This window comes from Asterias rubens, chromosome 1 (genome assembly GCF_902459465.1).
Source record: "Asterias rubens chromosome 1, eAstRub1.3, whole genome shotgun sequence".
Taxonomy (NCBI): Eukaryota; Metazoa; Echinodermata; class Asteroidea; order Forcipulatida; family Asteriidae; genus Asterias; species Asterias rubens.
The window spans coordinates 17,964,572-17,985,535 of NC_047062.1; the positions used below are offsets into that span (position 1 = coordinate 17,964,572).

The 20,964-nt window shown below is 38.7% G+C and overlaps 1 protein-coding gene across 4 annotated transcripts in view; it reads left to right on the forward strand.

The window, feature by feature from the left end:
- Positions 1-14,998, forward strand: part of LOC117299092 (constitutive coactivator of peroxisome proliferator-activated receptor gamma-like) — a 30,773-nt gene extending 15,775 nt beyond the window's left edge. For all 4 annotated transcript variants that reach the window (XM_033782538.1, XM_033782520.1, XM_033782531.1 and 1 more), the window contains exons 2-5: positions 953-2,354; positions 3,879-4,141; positions 5,079-5,285; positions 14,394-14,998. In XM_033782538.1, the coding sequence (XP_033638429.1) occupies positions 1,013-2,354; positions 3,879-4,141; positions 5,079-5,285; positions 14,394-14,489 (1,908 nt within the window). In that variant the 5' untranslated portion in view covers positions 953-1,012 and the 3' untranslated portion in view covers positions 14,490-14,998. The remainder of the gene's footprint in view (positions 1-952; positions 2,355-3,878; positions 4,142-5,078; positions 5,286-14,393) is intronic.
- Positions 14,999-20,964: the final 5,966 nt, after the last annotated feature.

The window sequence follows — 20,964 nt, forward strand, 5'->3', positions numbered from 1 at the left end:
GAAAGGCTCGGGGGTTTCTCTCTATCCCTCATTAAGTGTCAACCTGTGTTTCTGTGTTAAGACCCCGGCCTGGTTCGAGCCCAGACCAAAGGCTTGGTTGGTTGTATTTGGATTGGGTTTTTCAGTCCCTACACCTGGCTGCGTGGGTTTTCCCTGTTACAGTGTATGTGTTTTCCTCCCACTTCTAAAACTGAAATGTCTTCATTGTCTTCTCTGTATCTTATTCTGTGTGAATTGGAGGCTATGGCTGGCTCGTCGGACGTTAGCCCCACCTGTGTGGCCAACTCCAAACTCAAATCCTTGGATTCGAGTTTAAATCCTTTGATTTGAGTTTCGAGTTGGCCATCACACAGGTGTAGGGCTAGCTTGTCGTGTGATCATGCGCCAACGTCCAAGTAGCAACACCCTTTGCACAGTCCTACTCCCTATGGATGTAGCTTTTGCTGCCAATTCGAGAAAAAAAATTGCACCAGAAGGGATTCAAATCCAGAACTTGTCGGACAATAATTGGTAACGATTCCAATAGGATTTATAATAGTATTGTACTATAGTTCCTGCAATATAATACCTTACAATAGTATACCGGAATCCTTAAGATGATTTAGAGAGTCTTCATTCAATTTAAAAATGGCAATTTGTATTTAGCTTTTTTGTTTCATGGCTGATGTACAGTTAAATGTAGGGCCCCCACTCCAGAGTCCCTCCGATCCTTAGCTCAATGCTAATCCTCTGACTGGACTATCTACATCTATGATAATACTTGGCAAGCCTTTTCAGCACATGGAAAAGTTGAGAAGACATTGAAGAAATTTCAGTTTTAGATGTGGGAGGAAAACCAGGGAATCCAGAGACGAAAACCCACTCCCAGTAGGGACTGAAAAACCCAGTCCACATAGTGCCCCCAGTGACAACCTAGCGTTAAAGAGTTATTTTCTCTGTCCTTCTTTTGCAGTTTTCAAAAGAGTGATGAGCAACAGAATTGCAAACTCCATCAAAAGTTCACTTCAAAATTATGGGAGTTGGAGGCTTACAGAGCTACGTTGAGAGGTGGTGCCCAGGTGGCTTAATTGATGTAGACCTCAAAGCACTAGCTAAGGAGTTTCAGAAATGTAAAGGCAAGACTCCAGTTCTTGTTGTAGATGCTATGGGACTTTACTGTAAACTTTACACACCCTTCATGCCATGGGTTTTTGGTGGTCAGTGGGCTGAGTTCATTGAAGAGGTACGATGCTTATTAGATACCTTCAAAAGAGCTGAAATCAATCTGGTGTTCATTTTTGATGGTGTTGTGGAAAAAGCTAAGTATCCTGTGTGGATTGAGAGAAGAAATGATGAACGTGAGAAAATGTCTAAGATGTTTAAATTTATCAGAGAGACTGAGAACGCTAGACATCCTGGTCCTAATTTTTATCACGCTCCTCCAGGCTTGGGCAGATATTTACGCGTAGCACTCAAGACTCTTGGTGCGACTGTCTACAACTCACTCATCGATGGAGACGCAGCAGTTTTTGACTACTACAAGAAGACGGGGGCATTCGGTGTGCTTGGCCAAGATTCTGACTTTCTTATTTATGATATCCAGAACTATTTCTCCTTGAACACTCTGAGGTTCAAGAGGAACCTCGAGGTGAAGATGTACGACAGATTGAGACTATGCGACGAGCTCGGGTTGCATCCAGTCCACCTTACCCTCGTCGCTTGTCTGATGGGCAATGATTTGATTCCACAGAAGGAGTTGTTGCCCTTCCATTGTGAGATCACAAATACACCCGTCGAGCAGGGACGAACGCCACGATATTCCGATCTGGTACCAGCTTTGGCAAAATATCTGTCAGGCTGGAACATCAGAGTTTTAACCCCTGAAGTTATCGTGGAGCTAGAGAAACACGTGTTTCGAGAGCAACCCTCCATGTGGGGTTTAATGGACCACGTAGTGCGCCGTTACACATGCACTGTCGTTGAAGAAGAGTTACAGTGCCTTATTGACCCCGAATTGTTCAAGGTTTTAAGGGAGAAGCATGTGAAATGTGAACTGTGGACGAGCGTCTTAAAAGTCCTTGCTACGCATTCCTTAATGATCAGCACAAACATTGAAGACTACAATAACGAGATCATGCCGACTTGCGGGTTGGTGTATAAGCCGCTTCGGAAACGTGTATTTGGGCTTCTCCTAGGTGTAGGGGTTCAAGTTCACAGAGACGAAGTTGCTGGTCCCAAAGCTGTAGAACCTCTGGGTAGGTCTAAATCAAGTTTGGTGGTTGGCGTCAATGCAGTGAAGGAATGGTGTCCATCCACTCATCACTGCATGGCATTGGAACCTGAGATAGTTGAAGCTGAACCACTAGATATGCCAGGTGGGTATTCAAAGACACTGGACACTATTGGTACATTGTCAAAGACCAGTCTTCTCACTTGGTGTATCTCAACATATGCGTAAAATAACAAACCTGTGAAAAATTTAACTCAATTGGTCGTCGAAGTTGCGAGATAATATTGGAAGAAAAAACACCCTTGTCACACAAAGTTGTGTGCTTTCAGATGCTTGATTTCGAGACCTCACGCGTAGGTCTTGAAATCAGTTCAAATATTTTACTGAGAAATTACTTCTTTCTCAAAAACTATCAACAGCTCTTACTCTCCGTTTTGGCTAACAATTATTTTGAGTAATTACCAATAGTGTCCAGTGCCTTTAAAAGCAGTAATGCTTAACTTTTTTTCCTTGCATGTTGGTTTGCATATTACACTCAATATTATCTTTGTAATTTCTGTATGATTTATTTTTTTAATTATGTGGCACACATCTCTTCTTAATTATTCTCATTGTTATTTGTTTCAACTGTATGAGTAAGTGTCATTGTCAACATCAAAAATAAATGTGCATTGAGTTGAATTGAATTGAATTGAATTGAGTTAAAGTCACGTGGAAATATAATTTTGTTTTTTCTTCAAACATTAGAGTATGTTTCTGAACAATAAAATAATTTTTTGAGTAATTGTTTTAAACGATTTATATGTTTAAAAAAACCCAAATAAAGTTGTGTGGGGGTGACACCGCCTACCCCTTTTGTGACGTCAATCGAGGAAGACTTTGCCTTGATCGACCATCGAACACATGTACGTGCAAGTACATTCAAGTCCTAGTCATGAGTTTGTACGTTTCAAAAAAGTTTTTTTCTTGCATTTTTCCGGCAATGTCGACCAGGTGTATTGCTGCTGGATGCAGCAAAACAACTAAAGATGGGGTCAGTTTGCAAAGTAGGCCGGTCCGACGTATTGTCCAGCGCTGTGCAGCAAACACTTCGAGCTGTCGTGCTTCGAGAATCCGGAATACACTACACATTTTGACATGAAGAGAAAAGTTCTTTTCTAAAACATGATTGACGCCATCCCAACAATTTTCAAAGTCGAAGAAGGTACCTGAAAGACGTAACAAAAAAATCAGGTATTGTTTCAACTTTGAGGGCATGGTTTTAGTTGGCACTGCATGCGATTCATCACGCCTCGATTGACGTCACTAACAGCGTCCTCTTGGGTCGGGCTTTTTTTCAAATTTGTAAAAAACATGGAAACAAATTAAACCTTAGTTTATTGTTTATTCATATTCCACTCATCAAAACACATATTTTAGTGACAAAAGCTTTACTTTGACAAATACCACTTCCAGGTGACTTTAAAGTCATGAGACAATTCTTCCTTCTTTAGTCTGATTTCCGATTTTTTTGTTTGCCCTTGGAAAAGTCAGAAAAGCTGTGATTAAAATAAATAGCCTGAAAAGTATACCGGTACTAAACCCTCTGCAATTTATCAGTTGTACGTCTTTTTCACTCTCCTCCTATTATCTCGTCTTGAAAGTATCTTTATTCTTTCAACGTCATCAGGGGGCACGCCAACAATGGAGGACCTATGGCTGGCGCCAAACATGGGGCCATTGAAGTTGCATGCTTTTCTGACCTGCATGCACTGTCAGATGGAGCCTGGTCTGGTGTCTAGCCTCCCTCCACACTATCTCCCCATATGCTTGGTGCTACACTACCTTCTTAATGAAGCCACGCCTAGGTTCCTGCAAGAGAGTGACGTGGATGCTTTTCTAGCCCAGGTCGTCTACTCCCCAAGGGATCATGCAGTGTTTAAGAGTTTGAAAGTGAGTGAAATAACCACTGACAAGCTTTTGTAAAATGTATCAGGGGCCAATTTCATAAAGCTACTTAAAGCACAAAAAAGAAGCTAAGCACAACAAAATTATGAGGTTATGAGAACGAGGTGACTGGCCAAACTGCCATGTCACATAAACAATTTGTGACTGGTATACTGCTCATTTATGCTTAGCAGAAAATGTTTAAGCATTATTTTCTGCTTTTGAGCGGCTATATGAAATTGGGCCCAGGGTAGAGAAATTTCAGACTTTTATCTGAATTCAGATTTTTTTTTTAGTTTGCCTTGTAGGCAGAAAATTCAGTATTTTTCTTTGAACGAAGTAAATTACATTCTTTTATTCACTTCTGTTCTTACAGTGCTGCATAAAGGGCAGAATTCCACAGCAAGCAATGCCAGCTCACTCGTTAGTTTGCTTGTTCATACAAAGAGTATCCATGGGGCTATATGGAATATCAAAAAACATTTCCGTAAGGATTTAATTTTGTTAAAGCGCTGTGATCATGCCTGTTTTGGAATAGCGCTATATAAGCACTGTTTATTATTATTCTTATTAAATAATAATGGTTAAGTACATCATTTAGAATATGAAGATCCTTATTTAGCCAGCTGATTGTTTCATCAACCATCTCACTGTTTTGATGAGTATACTTTCATACAGGCCAATTTTCTATACCCTCTGCCCAGGAAGTAGTTAAAAAGCAGGACATTCCTTTTCAGAACTGAGAAGTCTCCTAAACAATCCGATAAATCTACTCCGCGGTAGTAGAATGTAGAAACACAGTTTTCTACCTGGCAAGTAGATACACACAATACCGCAAACCAAATAAATATTGATACCTCACCATGCAATGCCTCAAATCATATATACTTTCATTGCTCGTAAAACACGTTGACAGAAAGGTTCTGCCTTTTTTTTGCCCCAGGTTCCACGAGTTGATCCAAGAGGTGTACAGCTTGCAACACTGTTCGTGAATGGCATAGGAATGATAGAGAAAACCAACAGTGCCTGTAATTTCCCTTTAAAGGTTAGTAACATCCTGCCGTGGAGGCTCTTCGATGGGAAGCTGTTCCAGGTGAAGTACTTGATGAGCCAAGAAGGCAAGACCATTCAGGAACTGTGTGACGGAAATGTAAGTTGTTAAAAAAAATTGTTGTATTTGGATCTTACAATACAATCAAAATTAGTAGAACTGATACTAATTTAGATCAAGGATAAAGAATATGAAAGGGACACAATGCCTTGGAACGGGCGAGTTGGTCTTTAACAAGCGTTTGAAACCGTTGGTATGAAAGGCATAATTATGGTTAGAAAGTTATTTACTAGTAGAATATAAGGATCCACACAAAAATGCCTCGAAATTGCATGTTTTTCCTTTTATGTCGCGAGCTAACACGTTTGGCCATTTTATGGAGTACTTTCCTGAGCTCTATGAAAAATAATCATAGGCATATTTTTGTGGTGGGATTCGAACCCACAAACGTTGCAATTATAGAGCAGTGTCACACCAACTAGACCAGCGAGATTGCCTGGTAGCCAGAGGTAGTTTGAACGCTATTATTTTAGTGCATTTATTGTAGTTTTTATTATTTCCCATTTGAATGCGGAGATGAGAAATTTTGTGTTGTTAATGTCTGCTCGGTGAACAAAATATTATTATATATATAATAGCTGTTATTTCGTCAGATATGAAGTAGTCATGTTTTTGTTACATTTACTTCGCTAGTACTGAGGTTGCTTTTACCAAAAGTTCTTTGGAATCTACAACTCAAGGGGTTGCCAAGCAGTTGAAATGAAATCATTGATGTACCTCGGATAATTTTGATCTTATGGCATGTCGTGGCCAAGCGGATAAGAGCACCGGACTCAAGCTCTGGTGTTTCTGATCAGCAGAGTGTGGGTTCAGGAGTGGTGACACTTGTGTCCTTAAGCAAGACACAGACAAACATTATTTCTGCGTCTTTCGGATGGGATGTAAAGTCGTAGGTCCTGTGTGTTGTGTAATGCATGTAAAAGAAGTTAGAACCCAGTGCACTTATCTAAAAGAGAAGGGTTTCGCCCCGGTGTTCCTGGTCTGATCGGCAGCATATTCCGCCACATCACCTTGTAAACCAATACAGTAAATCTGTGGACATCTGTGGACATGTGTCGTACAAAAAGTACCCATCACCTTTAAGACCAGCACATTAGAAAAAGTATCAATTGAGGAAAAACAGCATCCATATGATCTCCAATACAGTCTTAAGGAATAAATCATTTGTGTCTCAGTCATTATTTGGTATTATTTTTTCAAACACATTTACTGATGGTGTTTGCCATATACCACAGCTGTGCCTACCTTAAAATCCTCCCCCCCCCCTCAAAAAAAAAAAAAAACCTAATAATAATAATAATAATAGCTGTGTGTTATCAAACAGTAGTAAGTTGTTGTTGTTGTTTTGCAAATGAAGGAAATACTTTTGGCTGAGATAAAGACGAGTCAGTAGTAAACAAGGAAGAGAGATCGGGCCTCCAACCTTGACATCTTCACATAGTTAGGACCCTGGGATTTCCTTCTGAGACCAAGGGAAGTATTGCCTAAGTACGGCTGATTTCCTCTTCTTCTTTTTTTATAACATTGCCATGGAAAACTGATCAAGTTTGTTGATCAGGTAAACAAGTGTGTTGTGAAAGTGAAAGAAATACTGACGGTAATGACTCTTAGGTTGTGTTTTCTGATTACTTGGACATTATCGCTCCAGATTATCCGCGATATCTGAAAAAATAACCTTTTTAATTGAAAATTTTTAAAGTAAGTTTTATTGTATATATCTATATTAACATAGGATTAAAAACAACCAAAACAGGTCCAAAAACCAAAGGTATACTTTCCCTTTCAAATCTGTGCAAAAATACCCTCTTCAGACTGGTAGTAATTCCTGAAATATTCTTTTTTTTCATCTGAGGAGTCTATGAAATTTTTCCCCCATGATATTGGGCGGGACATCCTTGGAGATGGTTTCTCCGTTGTGTAATTTTAACACCTCCTCCTACAGTTCTCAGAAAATTTGCCGTGACCACTTTAAAAATAATAATAAAAAGAAGACAAATTTAACAAGCCCGTAACAATGAGACTGTCTGTTGTTCATTGGAGAAACATTTTTCCTTCAAAGTGTTCAGAATCAATTAATCAACTCCAACCATTTCCACCTGTCAATAAAATGGTATCTGAGCACACTGCTCCCCTGGCTAGTTCTGTTTTCTTTTTCCTTCTATATTAAAAACCCGACAAATTTCATTGGCAGTCGATGCTCCGTGTGTCTGGTCGTCATGTAGCAGGTCTTATACAAATCGAATAGTGTCAAATTACTCACGGCCGAGAAGTTTTACGCCACGGTCCCAGCCGGCTGGCAATTTCACTATGTGTTGATTCAAGTTTGTTGTGATTCCTCTTCGTTGGTATTGATCCATCCTACAATAGTTGTCTTTGCTGCACGGGACTCGCTAAAATAAGCCCTTTTGTGCATACTCAACATTGCCCTCAGCAATACCAGGTCCGACCCATTGGTAACGTATCTGTGGTCAGAACAGAATTGACTTTCTTTTTTTAAGTATGTATACCCGCACAAAAAATCAGATACTTCACAGGGAATTGGTGTCAGAGGTTGTCCAAAAGAGTTGCCAATATATTTATAGTCTACATGGAGTACTAGCTGGTAAGATTGGGGGGGGGGGCTGGGAACTGTCTTTGGAAATGTTGCTTTTGACTCTGATGTGTAGAGTTCTGATGACAAAACAGTTGGCAATTACAACAAGTTAACATGGAGGATGAGGTTTTGTAAGGGTCAGCAGTTAAATGAATGGTTTTAAATTCTTTTTGTGTAAATAGTTTTTGAATTTCTTCCAAAGAAAAGCACAACAAATAGAAAAAATAAATGTTTTCAAGCCTAGGATTACGAAAAAGAAACAAATGTCTACCATACTTTTCTTAGTCAGTGCAGTCTGTTTCTTCCCCAAAGTAGGACCTAAGGCATTTCTTCCTGTTTTAATACCCAGATAACTGAAGAGGTTTTTAAAATCACGCAACATTGAATGTGAATTGTACTTTTTTCTAGTACATGTATCTAGTTATTTAATACCCACATTCTCTTTCACTTGGTTTTGATTTGGTTATTGGGGTCTGTATTCATTTGGTAGTTATTGTTTGGTTTGCATGGCCTTTGTGCATACCCACATTGCCTGCAGCAATTCTTTATCAAGTTAGACTCTCAGTAACGTATCTGTTGTTAGACAGAGTTGACTCTCACTCTATTCTGTTTATAATAAAAAATAAAATAAAAACTGAGTAAGTGTCCGAGGACACCACTTGACATGGAGGAAGTGTGAGTTTAGGGCTGTCTAATAATAATTGCTAGTATATTTCTGCAGTGAAGACAGTGGGAGAGTCTTTTGAAATGCTGTTTACTACATAATCGGTGTTGTAGAGACCAATTTTAGTGGTGGGCTCTAAATAAAAATTCAGTCCACCAAGGGTTAAGGGTTAGGGGTTCAACAACATTATTCATGATTAGATATGGGGCCATCATTGCTGAAGTGCAATGGGGGAAATCTGTGCTGGGCGAAAATTGTTAGTTCTGGGCAGGCCCACCAGGCACCACCCACCCTGGTTACAACACTATACATAACCCTCTTTAAATAATAGATTCTTCTGCTTCTTTGTTCCCTTCCCTCCCTCTGCTTAAATGGTTTGGGTACTTTTTGTACAACACAAAACAAAAAAGTCCACAGATTTACATTAAACTTACACAGTTTGTAGATAATGATGGTAGAACACTTCCCTTAAAGACACTGGACACTATTGGTAATTCTCAAAGACTAGTCTTCTCACTTGGTGTATCTCAACATACGCATAAAATAACAAACTTGTGAAAATTTGAGCTCAATCAGGCGGCAAAAGAGCGAGATATTAATACAAGAAAAAAACACCCTTGTCACACAAGGTTGTGTGCTTTCAGATGCTTGAATTCGAGACCTCAAATTCTAAATCTGAGGTCTCAAAATCAAATTAATGGAAAATTACTTCTTTCTCGAAAACTATGTTACTGTAGAGGGAGCCATTTGTCACGATGTTTTATACCATCAACCTCTCCCCATTACTCTGAACCAAGTAAGGTTTTATGCTAATAATTATTTTGAGTAATTACCAATAGTGTCCACTGCCTTTAAAATATTACTTGCTGAGGTGCTGTAGTTTTTTAGAAGTGTTGAAACAATTTCATGAAAAGAAGTTTTGTCTCATGAGGCGAAAAAGATTGTAGAATGTACAACGTGTTTACGCGACCCTTCTGAAAACATTGCTGTGTGATTTTTACTTTTTTTCATCTTCAAAATTTTGTCGACTAATGAAACCGAAACTTCTACAGGTAAATTATATGACATACATCTTTATTCACAGTGAGTAGGGGTTCATGTCATGGCCAGAAACCTGTTCTACAAAAAGGTATCAAAACCCTTTGAAGGGACCTTGCAGTGTGCATCTCAAGTTTGTTCAGAGTTTGCATTTTTGTGTTAATAATATTTGCTTGATACAATTGTATGTGAATATTTCCGTAAATTAGGTTTAAAAAAAATGCTTTTGTCTCTTCAAGTTCAGTTGAATGATGGAGACGCTCTGGGTATACATGTATCTATAGCATAAACTTTCTATTATAAGTAAAAGAGTTTGTACTGTGAAATTGGCAGTAGCACAGCTTTTTTTTATTTTATAACTCTGTTTTATATATTTGGACAACTCGTTACAAAACATGCCGGCCTTGTTGGTTCACGAAGTACAGTGACTTCAAAACATTAGGCTAATTCTAGCTCCTAGTCCGCAACACCTGCAGAATCATATACTATACAAATAGGACCCTCTGTATGGTGACAAGCCCTACCCCGACAAAACTACAGTCGTGAGATAATTTGCATATCCCCGGGGGAGGCTGTGTACCCTCGCACATGACTTGTTTTGGTCTGGGAGCAAGCCAGTGGCTGCTCGTGATTGCAGCGGTGTATTATGATAGCATTATTTGCTATGATTAAGTGTAGATATTTTGTTGTTGATTCATGCAAATGAAGAATGTGTACACGGAGAGTACAGCTGAATTGCTTCCCCCTTTCCACCGGCATCTCCTCTCTCTAGTCTCTTTTTTCCCCTCTTACTGTTTTTTCTCCCCTTACATTGCAGGTGTTGGCTTAAAATATGCGCACGTTGCACTCTTTGTGATTTAATTCGGAGGGGGGCCAATTTCAAGGAGGGGCTTTAAAGGAGCCAACAGGAGCGTTGATTTTCTTATGGACAAGTTTTTGTGTCAAGCATATCAATTTGCTTAGCACCAAGTAGCTTTGCTTAGCGAAAATAACCAGTCTATATAGTCTGGAAATATTGCTTGTGACTGGCTCCTTGTTGTCTTTGCCTTTGGAAATGTATTCATCAAGCAATATTTTCTGTTTAATAGATGGATGACGTTGGGCCCTTGGTTATCAAGTTATGTGTGGCTAGCAGGCAGTTTTGTCAGATTTCAATTTCTTAGTTTCAAGAAAAAGTTTTCAAGATTTGATTTCAATGTCTTTCACAGCCTTAAAGGCAGTGGACACTATTGGTAATTACTCAAAATAATTATTAGCATAAAACCTTTCTTGACTACGAATAATGGGGAGAGGTTGATGGTATAAAACATTGTGAAAAAAGGCTCCCTCTGAAGTGCCATAGTTTTTGAGAAAGAAGTAATTTTCCACGAATTTGATTTCAACCATCTAAACGCACACAACTTCGTGTGACAAGGTGTTTTGTTCTTTCATTATTATCTCGCAACTTCGATGACCGATTGAGCTCGAATTTTTACAGGTTGGTTATTTTATGCATATGTTGAGATACACCAACTGTGAAGGCTAGTCTTTGACAATTACCAATAGTGTCCACTGCCTTTAAGAACCATGGGCCTATAGTTCATAAGGCTGACAAAATTGCTTTGTAAAGGAAACACTTTCTGAGCAGAAAGGTGTTCGGCAGGAAATCGCGTATAGCTTGGCAGATATGGGTTAACTACCAAAAAGCATAAGATTCCATTTTTTCTACTTCTTGGAGAGGGTTTGCTCACCTTAGAACCAAACCCCCAGTGTTCATCTCGCTGTCCTACACAGCTGCCTCGTCTTGTCTCACTCCTGGTCTTCATCCTCCAACCCCCCAATTCCCACCGGATGCTGTTAAGATCTTAAGAAATGGAGATCATTTTTCAGTCTCGACAGCTCTACCAACCGCAGTTGTCTCTTTCTTCCTTGCTTCTCTCTGTCTGTGTCTTTTGGCCTCCTAATCTTTTTTTGTTTATTTTCCAGCTTGCAAATGAGGAGTTCTTCTTACCTCACCGGAATGATCAGAATTTTTATGTTTCGGTGAGATGTCGGTTGTAAATCTTAAATGGTTGACTTGGCCTCGCTGATGTTATTTCCTCTTTTGCTCCTAAAAATACAAGAGCTGTGCCGTCTGTCACCAGATTACAGGAAAGTCAGACAAATTTTTGTGTGTGTTTGCCGGAGTGGAATTTTGGAATGTTAATACATTTGATGCAAACTGCCAATCATATTTATGTCTGTAAGGCATGCCCAAGGTACAGGGATTTGTGTGTGTTTTCTTCACCTGTCAACGTTTCTGCAGGAAAACTCGCTGCGTCATTGGTCAAAGAGTCCATATTATTGGTTTCCCAGACTTCGATTCTGTAGTGCATGCCTTGGAAGAAACCAATTTTTGATTATTAAACCAATCGAACGGTTCCATAAAGTTTTACCCTGCCTTCAACCATAATTATTATGATGATTGGAGCTGTGATCGAGGAAATAAGAAAGAAATAGCTGATTAGATTTTTCTTTGGAGGCTTGTCTTTTCTGATGTTCCACACTGCTGAGTTCCTTGGTGCATGCCCTGGGGTGGATTCACACTCGAGTTAGGATGAGTTACTTGTCCTAAAATTAAGGACTAGCCTTAAGTTTTTTAAAATAACTGTTAGGACTATCTTTGTGAAATCGACCACAGAACGTCGGATTCGGAAGGCTGTATGCCTACAACTCTTTTCTGGGTACAAAAGCACAACTTTGGTCACAAGTAATAAAATAGCCCTTTTGAAAAAAAGTATGACTGTTGTATATTTGTTGCTAGAATTTTCATGTGGAATTTAACTTTCCTGCTATAACAACTAAATAGCAGAAAAGTTGCCCAATCTTTTGCACTCACTTTTCTTCAAACAACTTTGGACAGTGATATTGCTTACAATCTTTTGTCAAAACCTTTTACAAAAATTTTGGTTCAGGATTTAGGGCTGTTGTATCCCATCTAAATTGTCTTCCTAACTTAAACCTTGGTGTCCAAACGTATTATATATTTTTTATTTTTTATTAATCCATCCTTTCAAAAGGACTGGCTTAGGGGATTTTCCCGAATCTAATGTGATGCTCTCGAACACATGTAACCGTCTGTTTCATAAAACAAAATTAGTGAATGCCTACCAGCAAATATTTTTACTAGTGTAATAATCCAACCCTGTTAACCCGGGTCCTCATGCTACAAATAGATATAAAATAAGTTTGTGGTGGGTTCAAACTGACGAATTGGTGGTCTGTTTGATTTGAAATACTAAGCAGCCATCTTGGAAAAAAATAAAAAGGCCCTCATCCTCCTGTTTTTGGGAAAAATCAGGACGATCAACTGGTATTTTTTTTATTTCGCCTTATGGCAAAAGAAGTTTGGAAATCAAACTCCAGAAAGGCCAGTATGCAACGTTTTTTTGAAAGGGCAAGGACACCAAGGCATTTTCTCATTGGTGAAGGGCATCCTATGATGAAATTGTAAATTTCTACTGGAGCATTTCAAGGGCACCGAGGCAATATTAACCAGGGGACATGGAGGCAATCGCCTTTGTTCCCTCCGTGAAATGTCAGGCCTGTACAGATGTCCCTCCCTCACATCCATCCATCCATACGTCAACTTGTTGATGCTTGTGGACATCAACTCTGATGTTAATACAGTTCCTGTCTGATAGGATGAGATTATGCTTGTTGTCTGTCGAGCCTAACTCTGTGAAATGAATGCTCTTTTTGCTGGAGACGACATACATCGTAGGCCCCTGGCTCTCAGCAATAACAGCTGCACATCGGTCTTTTGCACACTCGTTTTTGGACAACAACCGCCTTCCATTTTTCTTTTCACATTTTGACAGGCCTCATAATGAAATAAATCAAATAATGTGGTCATTGTGCACATGACTTCAATTTTGTAATTGTTTCTTAGGCCCAGGGGGGGGGGGGGGGGGGTCCGCTTCGCTTGGCTTCACCATTGATATTGTTGAATGTTGGCATCAATTAAAATTTCACAATGGTATAGTTAATGAGACTTCCTACAGTGGTTTTTTCCCCAACTGCACATTGATGTTCATGGTTTAGCCAGATGATTGATGTTTTTCTTGATGAAAGGGGGGCTCTTTGTCAAAAAATGATTGAAGAGGGGAGAAGGATGGAAATTTACAATACAGTTGGTGGCTGAACTGCTGTACATGTTTGCCCTATAGGATTTTTTTTTTTCAAGGATCAATACCATACCCATTGGTTTTTCAATCCATCATGCTTGAAAGCAACATTTTCCAGAATGGTTTGCGAAGACACGTGTAAATGAGGTGTAGAATGAGATGCTTTGTGTCTCTGCAAACTTGACTAGATTGCACTCCCACCATGCAAAGCTTCAAATCATACTTGTGTACATGGTGTAACTGCAAACCGTACCAGAACCGTACTTTCAAATCCTACTCACGGTGTGTCCACTGCCTTTAGAGCACCATGTATGGTTTACAAGGTGCTCTGCGCAATATGCAGCTGATCAGACCAGGAACACCGAGGCGAACCCCTTCTCTTTTCGATAAGAGTACACTGGGTTCTTTTACTTGAGTTACACAACACACGGGACCAACAAATTTATGTCCAGTCCAAAGGACGAAGTAATGGTTAAGTGTCTTTCTTAAGGACACAGGTGTCAAGACTGGGACTCGAACCCACACTCTGCTGATCAGAAACACCAGAGTTTGAGTCTGGTGCTTTTACAAGCACTAATTATTCTAGTGTACGAGGACAAAGTTAAGATTTCTGTTTTGTAGATTATTTTACATTCATCTGGTAACGACCCCTGTTAAGAACTTACGAGTTGATGATAATTATTGTAATTGTTTGATTAAAACTCTAGGAGTCATCAGTTCAAGAAGTCATGAAGATGAAGGAGTGCATTTATTCCAAGAGCTCCTCAGCCCAACGGAATAGATATTACGTAAGTTTGAAATAACTTTCATCAGAAGTTCACGAAAGTAACAGAGGAATTCCCAGGGGTGAATTTTTTGTGGAAGCTGACACAAATCTGCTTCAGCACAGGAAATAAAAGCGTAGCTCACAAGCTAGTTGTATTTATCCACAATTACTGGTTAGTGGTACCCTGTGTCGGTACAAACAAAACATCTTGACAAACGAAGTGTTAAAATTGATTTGTTTATTCATTTATTCATATTACTTTTAAAAAAACAATGTGTCTGAAAAAATACAGTTGTTTTTAAGGCAGGCTCACTGTTCTTCTAAGGTGGGTGGGCAGGACTTTTTCAGTCTTTTCTCTGCCTTTAAACACAACAATACTTGTACTTATCTTGGTTTCAACTCTAGATACTTTTGTGCAATTTGTTCTCTCTCTACACTGTTGATTTGCCTGAAACAGAGGCCGTCTCCTTACGGCCATTGGACACTTTCGGAACAGAAAACAAATTTGAAAGTTCACAGATTTACAAATAACTTACAGGGTTTACAGAAGGTAACGGTGAAAGACTTCCCTTGAAATATTACTTTTTGAGAAAACATTAAAACAATATCAATTCTCGATATCGAGATATACGGATTTTATTTAAACACATGTCATGACACGGCGAAACGTGCGGAAACAAGGGTGGGTTTTCCTGTTATTTTCTCCCGACTCAGATGACCGATTGAGCCTAAACTTGTAAAGGTTTGTTAGTTTATATATAAGTTGTGATACACGGAGTGTGGGCCTTGGACAACACTGTTTACCAGTTCTATATTTCCATCATTTGAAACACATTGATTTAGTATTGCAATATGAAACAATAAGTATTACCTACCAATGTGCCATTTTATAAATTGTTGTTACATATATTAACTTTCTATATTAAAATTTAATTGTTATACATTCTATGTTTTGATTGTTGCCAAGCCATTGAGTTAATATTGCAATATGAAACATGATCAATTTTACCCACCAATATGCCATTTTATAAATTGTTGTTACATATATTAACTTTCTATATTAAAATTTAATTGTTAAACATTCTATGTTTTGATTGTTTCAAATAACAATGAGTTAATATTGCAGTATGAGCCATGATCAATTTGAAACCCTCTTGCAATTTGCAACCTCAGTAGTCTAGTTGGTAAGACACTGCTCTAAAATTGCAAGGGTCGTGGGTTCGAATCCCACCCGAGTAACATGCCTGTGATATTTTTTTCATAGGACTCGGGAAAGTACTGAGTATACAGTGCTAACACACATCGATGTATGGGTAAAAGAAATTAAAAAATTAATACTCTTGCATATTGTTAGCAAGAGGAAACTACTCCTCTTGGAAGATGGAGTGGTTTGGAGAAGAACCAAAGGTTCTAAGAAGAACCAGTGGTTCTGAGAAGAACCAGAGGTTCTAAGAAGAACCAGTGGTTCTGAGAAGAACCAGAGGTTCTAAGAAGAACCAGAGGTTCTAAGAAGAACCAGTGGTTCTGAGAAGAACCAGTGGTTCTGAGAAGAACCAGTGGTACTGGTTATGAGCAGAAGGTTTAGCCAGGATTAGGTAAAAGGGTGTCCAAACTTGCTGGAAATTTTAAAACTGGGTGTTCAAATTATGCACTTTGGATATTAACAAGAGAAGAACCAGAGAAGGCTTAGCCAGGATTTGGTAAAAGGTTGTCCAAACTTAATTGCTGAAAATTTTAAAACAGGGTATCCATATTATGCGCTTACAATATATTGTGGTTTATACTGATACAATATATTTACATGTAAATGACAGATAAAACAGGGTTTCCAACTTTAAAACAGGGTGTCCAAATTATGTGCACTTACAATATATTTACATAAAAATGACAGATAAAACAGGGTTTCCAACTTTAAAACGGGGTGTCCAAACGACGACGCCCGTACAATGTACCGGTACGCCTCTGGCTAACACTATGGTTCTGAGAAGAACCATTGGTGTGATCAGCCTTGTGTGTGGGTGTGTGGGTTCTCTGTTTGTCCTTAAGGAGAATCCTTCTCACCTGGTAATGGCCTCCATATGGCATCTGGAGGATTGTATTGTTTCTGTCTTAATTAAATTAAAAGCCTTGCTTTAATAGTGTATGCAAAACATATTCCTACACTGTGGAGATTGATTTGTGTTTCATTAAAACACTCATGTGTTTTGTCAACCCTATGTTCCTACGGTGCGGGTTAGGGTTAGGAGTAAAATTTCAACAATACAATAGATGTGTTGTAACAAAGGTGTGTCAGAACATAGGTGTGTCCGAACATAGGTGTTTCGGAACATCATCTTTTTCCCGGAACATAGGTGTGTTCGAACATAGGTGTGTGTGTGTCCGAACATAGGTGTGTCCCTGTGTCAGAACATAGGTGTGTCGGAACATAGGTGTGTCCAAACCTTGGTGTGTCCGAAAGATAGTGTGTAGCCTTCTTTACAGTGTGCTATGTAAAATTAGATATTGTTCTTTCGCATTAATATTGTGCGGTGCAAATTTACCTTTGGTAAATTTAAACCAAGAATTTTTTTTTTGTTTAATGAGAAGCTGCCAAAGTGTTTGACCTTTTGTTAGTGTGGAAAACTTTTTTACATTAAGAGAGTACACATAAATTTGTTTGCCATTAATGAAAGATTTATGAAAATTTGGACTTGTTAAACCATTTTTTTAAATATTATATACAAAGTCGTGCAGATAGCCATCACATCAATCACCTCTTTGTGTCAAACTGTACTCTTTGCTAGTCTATGAAGTATTTTTTTGTAGCTATCTTTCAGCTGTCTGCCTAATTCTAGAAGCTTAGGGTAATGGGCTTGCTTGTCATGCAACGTAAAAGAGAAATGGGTTTGAAATAATTAAGTGTATCGCTAAATGACTGTAGCGTGACTCCCCACAATCTAGTGAGAGACTGTCATTAATTAGTCTCTCTGTGATGTGTTGTTTTGGTTCAAAAAAACTGCTGATATTTTTAAAGAAATTGTCATTAAAACCATGGTTGTCAGAAGAATCCTGTAGATTTAATTCAGATTGCATGTAGTATTATAATAGTGCACTTGAACCCTTGTGACAAACGGTTGCATTGCAAGTAAAAGTTTAAAGTCGCTAGACACGTTTGGTAATTACTCACAATATACAGTAGCATAAAAAGTTACTTGGTAACGAGCTGTTGATAGTTTAAAACATTGTGAGAAACAACTCCCTCTGAAGTAACGTATTTTTTGAGAGAGAGTTAATTTCTCACTAAGATATTTGAATCTCAGGCATTTGAAAGCACACAAATGTGTGCAACAAGGGTGTTTTTTTGTCATTATTCTCTTGCAACTTGATGACCAATTGAGCCCAAAATGAGGTTTGTTATTTATGCATACGATGGGATACACCAAGTGAGAATACTGGTCTTTGACAATAACTAAACGTGTCCAGTGCCTTTAAGGGGCGGTCGAGAAGTGCACCACGCTGGGGGTGGGCTCGCTGCTAGTCATCAAAATGAAGCAGGGAGATTTCAGACCTGCATTGAGGCAGGCAGCTGCGTCATGATTCTGAATTACATGAGAATGATTAGCGGAGCAACATGTTGTTGCAGAACTCTCTGGCATCGTTAACGAGGTTAGCTAACAAACGCATCAGGGCTGTAGAGCCACTAGGTGGCCTGGGGGAGGTAGAAAGAGGGTGAAGTGAAGGGGGGGACCCTAGGATATTAACAACTCTCATCTTGCAGCGTTCTTGCCTCTGATGTATGCTTTATAAGTACGTCTCTGGATAATCTTATTGTTTGTTCCTTGCGGGGTTTGGGGGAAGTGGAGGTCATGTTGCTTTGGTAGTCAGGCATGCAGTAGGGACCAATCTGTTTATTCAGCTAGCCGGCAATATACACAGTAGGAACTAATTACTCAAGACTGCAAATCAGTCTTTACTGTGCTTTGTAATATTGGCAAAGTTCTCTCATGGTCACATTGGATTGGGAATATTGGTGTTGTAGTCCTCGTGCTACGGGATGAAATGAATTATTAAAGACATCCGAATGCACGGTCTCCTTGGAGCTATTGGGTTCGCTGTCATTCAGATTCAAACCTTTTTAAAGCCATTGGACACTTTCTGAACAGAACAAAAATTAAAAGTTCACAGTATTACAAATAACTTACAGGGTTTACAGAAGGTAATAATGAAAGACTTCCCTTGAAATGATAATCCATGAAATGCTTTACTTTTTGAGAAAACATTAAAACATTGATCAATTCTCGATACCGAGAATAAACACATGTCATGACACGGCGAAACAATTATTGATCGTTGTGCACAGGTACTGTCTTTTTTCTAAGGTTCTAAGGTTTTATTTTTTAACTGTTTGGATTTTTATGTGTTTTCTTGTTAAATGTTCAGCGCCCAGGAGCATGTTTCATGGATGGGTGCTACATAAATTGCCATTATTGTTTATGATTTATTTGATGAAAAATATTAATTACTGGTTTTTTGTTGTTTTTTTTTGCTTTAGTCTGAAGTTGCCAACAATTTCTTGGAGGTGTTAATGCGTATAGATGATGTAGGCCTATCAATGAAAGTAACATGACTTTCAAGCCACAGGAGCAGTTTAAACAAAATCAGTTTGTGATTTTTGACCTTCCAAATAATTATTTGCAATTTTCTGGTTGAGGAATTTTGATGCTTGAAAACATTGAAATCTATGATGGTGTTTTTTCATTTTGACCTGCATGCTGATAATGATTTCTGTTTTAAATTAGATTTATTATTAAACAATGTCTTTGTTATGAATAGTGCGATATAAAATGTATATATACAGATGCATGTGGTCTTCCTGCCATCTTTGTTAATCAGTATTGTTAACTTTCAGGTTTACGTATATCTATTGATTGATGCAATAAAGTCAATACACTTATAGCTTGGTGTATTGTTCTCACGTGTGACGTTCTTTAGGGGGTTGTCAATAATTTTGGTGATGTAATATTGTGGTGTGAGTCACAAGTGACTCTGGCTGGTTGTAAAACAAAACAGGGTTCTCCTATTCTTGGGTCCATTGGGGCGTCTGCCGTCCTGTGGTGGTCCGAGAAACTCTCTCCCTCCAAGCCCTCCCTGTCCAGAGCTGTTGTCGTCCATCTTCCAGCTTTCGGTCTTCCTCTTCCAGCACGACCAGCAACACATCCTTCCGTGCACTGCTTCTTAAGATTTTCCCCGTCTCTTTTTGCAATATGCCAAAAATACTCCAGTTTCTTCCTTAGTACAATGTTTAACTAAGCTTTTTGGGTTATGGACTAATTCCAACACACTGATGTTAGTTGTACGGTCTTGCCATTTGATATTAAGCAGTCGCCTCCAACACGAAAGCTTGAAACTTGTTACCTTTGTTTTCTCATCCTGCGTTAATGTCCATGTCTCAGATCCATACAATGTGATGCTGAAGACATTGTGGTGTTCATGAGTCGGATCTTGGTTCATTTGGCTGACACTGTGCATAGTTACTTGTAAAAAGGAAATTGTCCTCAAGATAGCGAGAGCCAAGCATTCTTTCAATTGAAAAACAAAAATTATCTTTATGTTTATCAACCCTTATTTGTTGGTGTCTTCAGTATTGCATCAAAGGTAAACAAATGTAATTGAACATAATACAGGCCTTTAAATTGGGAAACCCATAAGACTGCAAGGCCGATAGCTCCAATATTTTACTGGAATTTTATGCATATATTGGGATACACCAAGTGGGAATCTTGGTCTTTGACAATTACCAAAGGTGTCCAGTGCCTTTAAACCCTACTTTTTCCATGATAGTAACATTCATTGACTCCAACCCAGCTAGTGTAATAGAATCTGTAAACACTGTCAAAGCGATGATCATTACTAGTGTTCAGATTAAAGAGAACCTCTGCTCTATGAATTAGTCTTTCATGTGTGGTGTTGATTGGATGTATGTCACCATTGCTGTATGCTACACACTATTTCTTCGTTCTAGATCACAAACTAATCAATGCTTTCCTAATTAGTAGTGTAGTGGCTTGACCACTCTGTCCATAACGGCTAATTATGCCCATGGCAAGGGCATTATTGAGTCCAAAAGACACGGGGGGGGGGGGGGGGGGGTGTATGCTTTGACAGAGATGATGCATTTTCTTTCACTGTGAAAGGTACGGTCATAGGACAATGTATGCTGATTTAAAGGCAAAATTTTAAAGAAAGATGCAGTTAAAGTTGACATGCAAAGGTTTCAGCTGATTGAAGGCTCTACTTTGTTGAGGAAACTGCAATACACCGTTTTTTTTTTACAAATCTGACGAATGATTCGTGCATTAATGGAATCTCAAATTCAATGTGTTTGGGTGACATCTGAACCATACTACTTCAAAGGGAATCTTTTAAAAATAGCTTGTACTATCAACAGCTTCAATGCTTCTCATCAATTAGTTATTAATTAGTTAATTATTACTATTTTTGTCATTAATTTTTGGAGTATTTACCATCATAGT